This window comes from Oncorhynchus tshawytscha, linkage group LG12 (genome assembly GCF_018296145.1).
Source record: "Oncorhynchus tshawytscha isolate Ot180627B linkage group LG12, Otsh_v2.0, whole genome shotgun sequence".
Lineage (NCBI taxonomy): Eukaryota > Metazoa > Chordata > Actinopteri > Salmoniformes > Salmonidae > Oncorhynchus > Oncorhynchus tshawytscha.
The window spans coordinates 40,180,163-40,193,448 of record NC_056440.1 but is presented as its reverse complement, the minus strand read 5'-3'; the positions used below and the strand labels follow the sequence as shown (position 1 = coordinate 40,193,448).

Here is a 13,286-nt window from a genome sequence, read left to right as displayed (position 1 = left end):
TAATATGTATTTTGAATTCAGGGTGTAACACAACAAAATATGAACAAAGTCAAGGGGGTGAATACGCTCTGAAGGCATTGTATGTATAATGGAAATTTGACCATACAGTCAATTACCCAAAAATATATATCTTCAACATCTGTAGGCTAAATTACCTCTTTTCAGTTTCATTCAGAGCCGAAAATTAACCAGATTTAAACATCTGGAAAATACATATTTTTAACGTTTAATTTAGAACCTTAAATTAACTTAGCTTTTAGATGTATTTTCAATGTCCCTCCATTACAGATGACATGTTATTGATTCACTACATTCCGGCTGAAATATTTATGGTTATGAAATGGAGCATAATGATTTAATAAGGTGATGGAGGCTGGTACACGGCGACTAAAGAGGGAATGATTGGTGACTGAGAGTAGTGCCCTTATACCCCGCTGTGCCAGTGGGATAAGTCAAATGTCATTGAAGCAGATGCACACCTGCGTTGTCATTTTGTTTTTTAATTAACACATGATTTTCTATTCGAATACACTCTGGCTGTAAACCTAGCCCCGTATTTCTCATGCCCGATGTTATGCTATTTGTCCATTATAGCCTACAAGGACACCAACGCATCTCGTCCGACCGAGACACTTCTAAACACAAGACCGCCGGTGAATGACGGGGAGGAGAGCCCTTTAACCCCTGGCCATCTGGAACAAGCAGCGTGGAATCGGAACTAAAACAATGGCTGGAGGGCGTATTCTTGACGGCGATCTATAACATGCTGTATGTTTTGATGTTGGTTGGCCTACCCGCGCCGCCTCCTCCTCAGTGCACTGCTTGAACAACGCAACAATAAACGGTGTGCGTTTTCAGCTCCGTCGTCTCTGTTCATTATCTATTCATCCACGGCTCTGCCTCTGGCAGACCTGCACAGGACATAGGGTTTTGTGTGGAATTATAAGTGCCAGTGTCATCTGACTGAGAGAGAGAGAGGAGAGAGAGAGAGAGAGAGAGAGAGAGAGAGAGAGAGAGAGAGAGAGAGAGAGAGAGAATCATTGGCATACACACACGTAGGTGTCTCAATGTGAATTTGAGTGACTGGCTGGATTCTTGTGGAGAAGAACGGAACGGATAAACCCATTTTCAGCATCTCACCCATTTGCGCGGAGAGCGGCTATTGCCTGCTCGTCTGGATTGAGCATTTGACAGCGTCTCTTTCTGCTGGAGCTTGGTTTATCCAAGCCGTCCCTGGTCGGGCATGGAGGGAGCCGAGATGAGCGCCTTTCGGAGGGGTAGTGGGGTGTTTCTGTTCGGGTTGTGTTGCGTACTAATGGGACTGTGGAGGCTCGGGACCGCCTGCCCCGCGTCCTGCTCCTGCAGCGGGACCAGGATCGCCTGTGTGGACCAGGAGCGGGGTATCATGGCTTTTCCCGTGTTGCAGTCGGAGCTGGAGATGGACAACATTTCCGACATGTGAGTCACAGTCCATGATCCATCACCGGACCCAACATGCAGGCCTCGGCCTATGACAGATGTGTCTTCCACGAAACGAGTGCCTTTTGAGTCACTTTGATATTTTAAGTAGCAATTGTGCACCAATATTGAATCGTAAAACCCTATTATATTAATTCAATTGCCCTTTAATATAGACCACATGAGAATGCAAAACATCTGAATTGTGACATGTCCTTCCATGCACCCTCTATGACTTCTAGGAAGATTTGTATCCACATAATCCCAACATTTCTAAAATATGTCATCATCGTTGTAAAGCTCTAGTTATGCTGTTTCTCTGACAGTCATTTCTGAAGATTATTATGTGATTCATTTACACCTGTCCCTCATTTTAAGGTAAACCCTATTAAATGAACTGAACTCTCATTTTAATGTCGTGAAACTGTTCCTTTGTAATACATCCTATAGTCAAACCACAGTGTAAAAGCAGGTGAGCTAGTTCTACTCTTTTTTTTGGCCACGTTCTGGTGTTTTGTGAACATGTGCTTTTTATGACAGAATGTTACAAGGAGGGGAAATCCAACGTTTTAAAAAAAAATCAGGTTACACTATTCAAAAGGCACACAATTGGTGGAAAGACCAGACATAACCTTCCCAATCGGCACACGATAAAGAGGTGAAAAAAAGCCTATGCGTTTTAGGCTATTAAGGAGTAGAATTGAAGGTTCAATCGAATGGCCAATTCTCAGTCAAAAGTTGGGCTATTTGAATTGGCTAATAAAATTGATTTTATATTTTTGCAGCAGTGATGTTAGGAAAATAAATGTGTGTGTGTGTGTGAGAGAGAGAGAGAGAGAGAGAGAGAGAGAGAGAGTGTGTGTGTGTTTGTGTGTGTGTGTGTGCGGGTACACGCGCTCGAGTGTGTACGTCAGTGTGAGAGCGGTGGGGACTACTGAACCGCGAGGGATACTGTTGTGGTGCTATCGGTACCGATCGACGCTCCACGGTGGCTCCGGGAAGAGGTGTAGTCCTAATCCCGCAAATATTTGCAAGGACAATGGGCCCGAAAACCTACAATTATATATTCTGATTTGCTTAGCATCTATTTTGAAAAAAAAATGAATTGGAGTAGACGAAATTAATTTCCACACACGTTTCAGAGCTGAAGACAAACAGAGAATCAAAAGTAGAGCATTTGGAATGCTGAGGACATGATGTGAGCATCTCTTTGTCAAGACCATAGCATACCCTTTGATGCATAGCCTCTATTTCAAAAAGTTTTATATTTTAACTTTATTTAACTAGGCAAGTCAGTTAAGAACAAAGTTTTATTTACAATGACGGCCTACCGGGGAACAGTGGGTTAAATGGCTTGTTCAGGGGCAGAACGACAGATTTTTACCTTGTCAGCTCAACCTTTTGGTTACTGGCCCAACGGCCTAACCACTTGGCTACCTCGCGCTCTATTGTAAGGTTACAGTGTAAACATATGCAAAAAACATATACACTTTAAAAAAATGTTTTGTTGATAAAATATTGAATAAATGTATTTATATGGAATAGAGGACTGTTAAAAATGACAAGAAGTTGACAACTGGAGTTAGGGCCTATCCTATATGTTGACAATCATCACTCCATTTGTGAAATTTGTATTTACAAACTACCTTGACAAAAATCTTCATCAAAAACACCCATCACGGAAAAACACCTAAACATTCATTGCTTGAAAGGGGCCTTACAGATAATTACATGTGTGGGTAGGGTACAGAGATGAGGTAGTCATTCAAAAAAACTCAAAAAGTCTAAGCTTTTGGGGGTGGTTGGGGGGTGTCTACTAACCTGACATATGGAATTGTTTTAAGATGGTCATACCATGGATCATTTAGCTATTTGATTTGGAATTTTAGGACCCCTGTAGGTCAGAAACAAAAGAAGAAACCCGCACACTGCTCTTTAACAAGCTTAAATATCGGCCGCTTCCCCTATAGGTAAAAAAAATCATCAGAAGGAATAAGGTTTTGAAGTGTCTGTCCTACATCTAGGAGATATAACAAAGATCAGGAAATATATATATTTTTTGGACATACAGTGCATTCGGAAAGTATTCAGACCCCTTGACTTTTTCCACATTTTCTTACATTACAGCCTAATTCTAAAATTAATTAAATTGTTTTTTCCCCTCATCAATCTAATGACAAAGCATAAACAGGTTTTTATACATTTTTCAAATGTATAAAACATATAAAAATGAAATATCACATTTACATAAGTATTCAGACCCTTTACTTAGTATTTAGTGATTACAGCCTTGAGTCTTCTTGGGTATGACGCTACGAGCTTGGCACACATGTATTTCTCCCATTCTTCTCTGCAGATCATCTCAAGCTCTGTCAGGTTGGATGGGGAAAGTTGCTGCACAGATATTTCAGGTCTCTCCGGAGATGTTAGATCAGGTTCAAATCCAAGTGGCTGATTATTTATTTAATCAGTTTTAGAATGAGGCTGTAACGTAACAAAACATGCTATCGTACACATCAATCCAGAGCATCCCAAACATGCTCAATGCCATGGAAGAAGTGGCACATTTTCAGATTCCAGGAATTGTGTACAGATCCATGTGACATGGGGCCAGTGCATTATCATGCTGAAACATGAGGCGATGGTGGTGGATGAATGGCACAACAATGGGACTCATGATTTCATCATGGCATCTCTGACCATTCAAATTGCCATTGATAAAATGCAATTTTGTTGGTTGTCTGTAGCTTATCCCTGACCATACCATAACCCCATTGCCACCATGTGGCACTCTGTTCACAACTTTGACAATTGCAAACCCCTCGCCTGGTACAGTTGAAACAGGGATTCATCCATGAAGAGCACACTTCTCCAGCATGCCAGTGGCCATCGAAGGTGAGCATTTGAAGTCGGTTACGACGCCGAACTGCAGTCAGGTCAAGAACCTGGTGAGGATGACGAGCATGTGGATGAGCTTCCCTGAGACAGTTTCTGACAGTTTATATAGAAATTATTCAGTTGTGCAAAACCACAGTTGTCCTGGTGGCTAGTCTCAGAGGATCCCGCAGGTGAATAAGCCGGGTGTCCTGGGCTAGCATGGTTACACATGATCTGCGGTTGTGAGGCGCGGTTGGACGTACTGCCCAAAAGACATTGGAGGTGGCTTATGGTAGAGAAATTAACATTACATTATCTGTCAACAGCTCTGGTGGACATTCCTGCAGTCAGCATGCCAATTTCACGCTCCCGCAATACTTGAGACGTGTGCATTGTGTTGTGTGAAGAAATGGCACATTTTAGCATGGCCTTTTGATGTCCCCAGCACAAGTTTCACCTGTTCAATCATCATGCTGTTTAATCAGCTTCTTGATATGCCAAACCTGTTAAGTGGATGAATTATCTTGACAAATCAGAAATGCCACTAACAAGGATGTAAACAAATTTGTGCCAAAAATCTAAGAGATATACGTTTTTTTTTGTGTTACCTCTGCTGCAGAGGATAAGTTCATTAGAGTTAACTGCACCTCAGATTGTAGCCCAAATAAATGCTTCACAAAGTTCAAGTAACAGACACATCTCAAATTGCTGCAAAGAAACTACTACTAAAGGACATCAATAAGAAGAAGAGACTTGCTTGGGCCAAGAAACAAGGGCAAAGGACATTAGACCGGTGGAAATCTGTCCTTTGGTCTGATGAGTCCAAATTTGAGATTTTTGGTTCCAACTGCTGTGACTTAGAAAAGCATTCCAGGTAAAGCTGGTTGAGATAATCTCAAGAGAGTGCAAAGCTGTCATCAAGGCAAAGGGTGGCTACTTTGAAAAATCTCAAATCTCAAATATATTTAGATTTGTTTAACACTTTTTTGTTACTACAAAAAGGTGTCCTTCAAATATTATTGATATGTTCGTCAGAAGAGAAATCAGGGTCCAGAGTAAAGCCAAGGTCCTTCACAATTTTATTTGAGACAACTGTACAACCATCAAGATTAATTGTCATATCCAACTGCAGATCCCTTTGTTTCTTGGGACCTAGAACTAGCATCTCTGTTTTGTCCGAGTTTAAAAGTAAAACATTTGCCACCATCCACTTCCTTATGTCTGAAACACAGGCTTCCAGGGTAGGCAATTTTGGGGCTTCACCATGTTTCATCGAAATGTACAGCTGTGTGTAGTCCGCATAGCTGTGAAAGTTGACATTGTGTTTCCAAATGACATCCCCAAGAGGTAGAATATATAGAGAAAACAATAGTGGTCCTAAAATGGAACCTTGAGGAACTCTGAAACTTACAATTGATTTGTCAGAGGACAAACCATCCACAGTGACTTACTGATATCTTTCCGACGGATAAGATCTAAAACAGGCAAGAACTAGTCCGTGTAGACCAATTAGGGTTTCTAATCTCTCCAAAAGAATGTGGTGATCGATGGTGTCAAAAGCAGCTCTAAGGTCTAGGAGAACGAGGACAGATGCCTTGGTCTGACACCATTAAAAGGTAATTTACCACCTTCACAAGTGCAGTCTCAGAAATATGTTCCGGTCTAAACCCAGATTGAAGCATTTTGTATACATTATTTGTCTTCAGGAAGAGACAGTGAGTTCATAGTTTTGATGTCTTCACTATTATTCTACAATGTAGAAAATAGTAAAAAAAAATAAAGAAAAACCCTTGAATGAGTAGGTGTGTCCAAACTTTTGACTGGTACTGTATATTTTATTTCACCCTTTTTTTTGTGCTCACAAACCTACTTCCATACTTCCATAACATTTTGAAACTGGTACCGGGTCATAGAACATTGTGGGGGTCATAGAACAAAATGAGTCTCCCCTTTCCATTGTCGGGTCATATTATTTTGTCGCCCAAAATGTTTGGATGCTGTAGTCAGAAGTTGGCACATTCACAGTACCGACTTCAGACGAGTCCTGTGGGGCTTGTTGGGGTCGTGTTAGTTTGTAGGCCAAACCATTTTGGACGCTGCAGACGTTTTCACGAGAAGACCGATTTTCGGGATGTCTCCTGGTATGACAAACAGCGCTGTAGCTCTGCCACTTTCCAGAGCAGATGTGAAAGGCTGACCTAGGCTGATGCAGTGGATTGAGATGCAACTCATACGATGTCTCTAGCTTTTAAAAATTATGTTCATTACGTTGGTCGCACGGGTACGTCGATCGACTCTTAAGGATGAATATCTGTTGAAATGTGTATCGGTTGTTCAGTGGGCCTGCTACTTCTGTTAACTAACCTATTTTTCCCAATTTCATTTTTTGACAGATATATTGCAAACCAAAGTAGCTTCTCGTCCATCAATGATAAAGACCTGCATTATTACCGGAACCTCACGAATCTGTAAGTATTTTATGCTATGTGATGTCTTATACTTGCGGTCATGATGGGGCCCAGATTGTCAACTAGTGCAGTATGATCATGTTTTTGTGTGTATTTGCTTTGCAGAACTGTGACTAACAGCCGGCTTACCTATGTATCTCGACTGGCCTTCCAGAACAACCTCAAGCTTCAGTATCTGTGAGTGGCTTCTACAGGCCTAAGGCAACATTTATCTCAATGTGAAGGCCAAATTAGAGTTCTTACAAAAATAATTGTTGACTGTCAGACAGACAACCCATTGGGCAAAAACTGTTTGAATTAACATGGTTTCCATTTAATTTCAATCAAAAAATTATATGTGATAACATTGAATCAATGTGGAAAACTGATTGGGTTTGAAAAAAGTCATGAAAGTAAGGGAATTTCATGTTTTTTTCACTCAACTTTTAACCTAAATCCAATGACATGGTGGCATGTTTGGTTGATTTCACGTAGAATTCACGTTAGTTAACAACTGAACCAAATGCAAATCAAAACTAGATGTAGAACTGACATCTCTGCCCCGGGGCAGTTGTTGGAAGGGTTGTACAGTTTAGCATTTCTTTTGGATATTTTTTTTCCGCATTGTCAATAATGTTAATTCTGATTGACAGGAATTTGAAAGACAACAACCTGTCATCTCTGTCTTGGAGGATATTTCGACATTTAAACATATCAAATTTGTAAGTTGCTTTTTAAATCAACTGTATTCTGTCTAATACTCGTCTGTCTCTGTCTCTGTCTTTCTCTCTCTCTCTTTCTCTCTCTCTCCCTACCTCTCTCTCCCTTTTTAACTTTCCCCCTCTTTCAGCAGTGTTTTATGTACCCCCGATTGACAATGTGTCATCATGGATCCCAAAAAACATTTGAGTGTGTGTGCGCGGATGTGCTCATCGGTTTGTGCTTATACGTGTGTTTATGTGTGCATGTGTGTGTGTTTGTGTCAGTGTCCGTGCGTGTGAATCGACACTCAGCGCTGTGTTTCTGTCTGTGTAGGATTCTTTCAGGGAACCCGCTGCACTGTTCCTGTGAGAACATATGGATGAAGCTGTGGCTGGGAGAGGAGGCCGATGCTCAGGACCTCCAATGTACAGCGGAGGGTGGCGGGAGGAAGCCCCTGACCAGGCTCAAGCTCCCTCACTGCAGTAATGGCCCCACTTGATTTGTTTTTTATTGAAAATGTATCCTTCCCGTCCTGATAATGACCCCCCCCTCCCCCCCGACCCCCTCTTATGTCAGAGCGGGCTTACTGTCAGAGACAGAGAGATAATGGTCATAATGGAGAGTGGGCAACGCTGGACTTGGGAGATCCAGTATCAGCAGAGAGAACTTATGTCACGGACAGTCATTCTTTAAAGTGGCTCGCTTGGAACAACATGCCCTCGTTAGTCCTACCCAGAGAGTCAACGCCCTTCCAACCCAAAACTCAATCGTTTTCGGGCATTGTTTACTTTACAGGCTTTCCGTAAGAGCTCATATTAAGATTCTAAGACGTAACTCATCTTGAGGTAAGAAAACAGTTAAGGTTGGGTGAAAATGTCAGAAAACTAACCCTTTACTGGGCTTTGCTGAATAAAGGGAGCTGTCCTTAGATTCACATGCTGTATCCTAATGTGAAATTTGCCCATTATGAGTACCCACAAACCAAAGCTGGTCTAGGACCAGTTTACCCATTCCACTCAGTAACTCTCACCAGTCTGTATTAACACAAAGGAACCTGGGCCTGTACTAGTGTGCTCTGGGGTACAGAGGAGGCTATATAATGACATTGATAACACTTATTGATCCGGCTGCCCAGCCTCCACTCCATTAGGATGCTATTTTCACCTTCACCACAGTTACGTGCGGGCCCCTGGAAAGACGGCAGGGGGGCCCCGTTGTATGAAGACGACACACGGGAGAGGCCCCACATGTGTACGATGCCGCATGGCTGCCAGCCAGCCAGAAACACTGAGTACCCTGCAACCCCCCTTTCTCTCAGTCATTCTCTCTGTCGTTCCCTCTCACTCTCTCTTGACCATCTCTCTCCCAGGGAATCTCTCCGCCGTTTTCAGTGAATCTCTCTGTTCATCTCTCCCTCTCTCTCTCTCTCTCTCTCTATCATCTTGTACTATATGAGCTCCACTGCTCAGTGCTGTAGTTTTCATGTGTTGGATGCAGAGGTTATCTGAGGCCAAGATATAGTCTTCACTGCTGCCTGTCAGTATTTATATTGGAGATGTTGATGCTGATAGTTTTACTGGTGTCTAAAACTGGTTTCAACCAGTATACAACCATTGCAACCAGTTTAGCCCACGGGGTGTGTTGTTAAAGATGGACACATTGTAAAGGTATACTGTGCCAGCTGGCAGTGCTTGTAAGAGAGTTGCATAAGATGGTAAGGGATGATATTGCGCTCTGAGTGCTGAAATTAATAGTTTTCTGGGTTTTAGAATGATTGAGAGGGTTGCCATGCTGTTAAGAGTCTTGGCGACGTCCCTGAGTGGAGATAAGAGATCTGTCCATTTCATCAGCCATCAGACAGACATTGGCCCTTTTTCGCCAGACGCTCCCATGCCATTGACCATGTCTAAGAGGCAGCCAAGTTTCTGATTGGACACATAGTCAGGTCACAGTCAGGTCACAGTCCCCTCCCCTCCCCTCCAACGTCTGTTGTGTTGTTGTCTCCCTTTAGAGAGGCTCCAGACAGTGTCCAATCGATTTTATCGGAGTTGCGAGACACATGGAGTTGTAATCTGTGTGTGACCACTGCCGTGTGTGTGCTGTGATTTTTAACTAAGATGGCATTGAATCTCCCCTTCGTTGTCGTTGGCAGTGGTTCCCATGGCGACTCTGAGCCCGTCCAAGGTGATGGTGCAGGAGGGTGCTGATGTGGTGCTGACATGCAACACCTCTGGAGAGCCCTCTCCTGAGCTCATCTGGAAAATGACCCCACTCATCTCCTACTATGAGGTCAGTCACCACGCCACCCCCCCACCAGAAAGCCCATGGCCCCGGCTCAAATTGGTCTCGGGTCAAAAGTAGTGCACTGTATAGGGAATAGGGTACCATTTTAGACACACCCATGAGTCGGACCAGGAGTTTTACTGACCACATGACCAGACCAAGAAACAGATTTTTTCATGGTCAAGTAAAACTCCTGGCCCTACCCATCAGCAGGTGCAAAAATAAGTGTTTCGTGGTCAAGTAAAACTCCTGGCCCTACCCATCAGCAGGTGCAACAATAAGTGTTATTTATTTCAAGCTGGAATCTTTAATGGTGAAACTGCGATGTCTGTTTGCGACATTACAACAGAAAATAAGTTACTGCAAACAATGAACACTGTTATTTCCCCTCTGACATCATTGCAAACGCGATAGAACAACAGAAATGTACTGCAATTTTCTTTGTACCACGTTGTGCGACGCTCCTCACCTCCGCTTCATCAACTAAAAATAAACGACAACGGCGGTGGTGCTGTTTGCCCTACTGAAGATTCCATCTTTAACAGTAAAGTTGATGAGAAGACTGGATCCAAACTATGCAAAAATGCAGAAAAATGCAGAAAATGTTTTCACAAAAATAATTAACTTGAAAAACAAACTTACTTGGCCAATAGCAAAATTACCTCAAGTTGAGGAGGACTAAGGCAAACCGTCTCAAACACAGGGCAAAACGTCTCAAACACAGGGCAAAAGGCCTATAAACTCACACACGTGAGTATATGGCAGAGCTATAGCAACAGCGTGTTACCTAGACAAGCAGCTGAATGAGGTGAACAGGGATCCTACCTCATCTGGCATATTGCAGATCTTTTAACACCACGGATTTTAACACCAATTATTCACTAGTATTGGCCTATAATGGTACTTGCTAATCTAGCTGTGTAACACCATTTGTTTAGCATAGGTTCTCATACAGAAGAGACGGCACGATGTCAAAGAATCAACAACTACTAGGGAAGGATATCTGTTTATAAATGGTAAAGCATGATCTTACAATATCACTAACAACCAGCAACAGGTATTGTGTTTGCGAAATAAATTACTGTTGATTTGTTAAAGCATTGGTGAGATGGGTACCTGACTCACTGTGTCTCTGTGTGTTCTTCTGCAGATTGAGACCTCGGGCCAAGTGTCTGAGCTCCATCTCTATAACCTCTCCTCCCTGGACAACAACTGTAAGATCACCTGCAGTGCTGGGAACATTGTGGGCGAGAATGAGTCCACAGTCCTACTTAACATCCTCTGTGAGTTCCAAACATGACTCACATCTCTAGACAAGAGGGGGAAAGGATGAGAATAACACCTGCCTTAACTCGTTCCCCCTTCTTTTCTCCCCATTATGGCTTCTCCTTCTATCTGTCTCACTCATTCACTCACTCGCTCACTCGCTCACTCACTCCCTCACCCCCTAACTCACTATCTCTCTCTCTCTTTCTCTCTCTCTCTCGCTCTCTCTCTCTCAGTTCCCCCTAACATCAGTAAGTTGAGTGATGCCTACCAGGACCACCACTGGTGCATCCCATTCAGTATGTCTGGGAACCCAAAGCCCGAGCTCCGCTGGCTGTTAGATGGGGAGCCGGTCATTGAGGGACCCTACATCATGACCATGATCCATGACTTCTCTGAGAGGGAGTACCACGGCTGCCTGCAGCTGGATAGCCCCACACACATCAACAACGGACCGTACACCCTGCTGGCCAGCAACAAGTACGGACAGGACCGCAAGACCGTCAATGCCCACTTCATGCACAACCCCTTTGAGGGAGGTATGTGTTGTGTAGTGTAACCACTCTCTGAATCCCAATTAAACCCCTATCCCACTTGTGTCATTCTGAGAGGATTGGATAGTCTGCAATATGGCAACAACTCCACCTGTCCTATCAAATGGTAAGATGGAGCTACAGTATTACCATATTGTTTACATCTATCTCCAATCCTCTCAGATCTACTGAAGTTATTAGGGGGTGGGGCTAGGGGTCAAATTGCACATATGACGCGTGTCAAACTGAATTCCTAGAGAGCCGTGTGTCTGCACATTTTTAAAACTGTAATTATACTGAAAAAAATGTAAATGCAACAAAATAAAAGATCCCAGAAATGTAACATATGCACAAAAAGCATATTTCTCTCAAATTCTGTGCACAAATTTGTTTACATCCATGTTAGTGAGCATTTCTCCTTTGCCAAGTTAATCCATCAAGCTGACATGTGTGGCATATCAAGAAGCTGATTAAACAGCATACTAATTACACAGGTGTACCTTGTGCTGGGGACAATAAAAGGCCACTCTAAAATGTGCAGTTTTGTCACACAACAGAATGCCACAGATGTCTCAAGTTTTGAAGGTGTGTTCAATTGGCATGCTGATTGAAGGAAAGTCCACCAGAGCTGTTGCCAGAGAATGTAATGTTCATTTCTCTACCATAAGCCGCCTCCAACGTCGTTGTAGATCATTTTGCAGTACGCGCAACCGGCCTCACAACCGCAGACCATGTGTAACCATGCCAGCCCAGAACCTCCACATCTGGCTTCTTCACCTGCGGGATCTGCTGAGACCAGCCACCTGGACAGCTGATGAAACTGAGGAGTATTTCTGTCTGTAATAAAGCCCTTTTGTGGTGAAAAATGAATTCTGATTGGCTGGGCCTGGCTCCCGAATGTGTGGGCCTATGCCCTCCCAGGCCCACCCATGGCTGCGACCCTGCCCAGCCATGTGAAATCCATAGATTAGGGCCCAAGGAATTTATTTCATTTGACTGATTTCCTGATGTGATCTGTAACTCAGTACAATTGTTGAAATTGTTGCATGTTGCGTTTATATTTTTGTTCAGTATATTTTCAATTGGTGTCCATTTAAGACCTACAGTAGACAAGCAGGTGAGCAGAGTTCTTATCTAATCTATTACCTTTATTGATTAATCAAGTACTTTTTGTATTTTACCCAACAGGAACAGTGACAGAACCTCTTTACTATGGTGAGTTGCTGTTCAAATATTTACATGGAAAATTGACTGTCTAAATCACTGATTGAACTGTTTAGCAATAACCAATGTGCTTTCCTTTTATGATGTCCTGACACCTGAGGATTATTGACTTGAGAAATGCTTTGGAAACTGATTTCTGAGCTTTGCGTTTTGTCTCATAAAGTGTTAGTACTTTCTTTTCTCTTTCCTCTCCTCGTGTCACACTGTCTCTGGGCACCACAGACCCAACTACAGGTATAGTCACTGTCCCTTCACATTACCTATTCACACAGCGGAGCTTTCAAAGCACACAGGCCTATGTCACTCTGACACACTCATAGAGGAACCACTTTACTTGAAAGGGTACCTTCATGAGGACTTCATAACCCAACCCATACATACTGCATTCGTGAACAGCAATGTTTATGCCAACAACCGCAAGCCATAATACAAAATATTCTTATTAAGTCCTTATGTAGGCACCCCTTCAACTAACGTGCTACCCACACGGACAGAC

General features: G+C 42.9%; 1 protein-coding gene across 3 annotated transcripts in view; it reads left to right on the top strand.

The window, feature by feature from the left end:
- Positions 1-596: 596 nt before the first annotated feature.
- Positions 597-13,286, top strand: part of LOC112264138 (BDNF/NT-3 growth factors receptor) — a 73,982-nt gene continuing 61,292 nt past the window's right edge. Inside the window, exons 1-10 of one of the 3 annotated variants that reach the window (XM_042330644.1) lie at positions 602-1,458; positions 6,729-6,803; positions 6,909-6,980; positions 7,436-7,504; positions 7,818-7,966; positions 9,637-9,773; positions 10,918-11,050; positions 11,270-11,572; positions 12,755-12,781; positions 13,013-13,024. In XM_042330644.1, the coding sequence (XP_042186578.1) occupies positions 1,244-1,458; positions 6,729-6,803; positions 6,909-6,980; positions 7,436-7,504; positions 7,818-7,966; positions 9,637-9,773; positions 10,918-11,050; positions 11,270-11,572; positions 12,755-12,781; positions 13,013-13,024 (1,192 nt within the window). In that variant the 5' untranslated portion in view covers positions 602-1,243. Of the gene's footprint in view, positions 1,459-6,728; positions 6,804-6,908; positions 6,981-7,435; positions 7,505-7,817; positions 7,967-9,636; positions 9,774-10,917; positions 11,051-11,269; positions 11,573-12,754; positions 12,782-13,012; positions 13,025-13,286 lie in introns of all 3 variants that reach the window. The other 2 variants (XM_042330645.1, XM_042330646.1) reach the window with 2 other exon arrangements.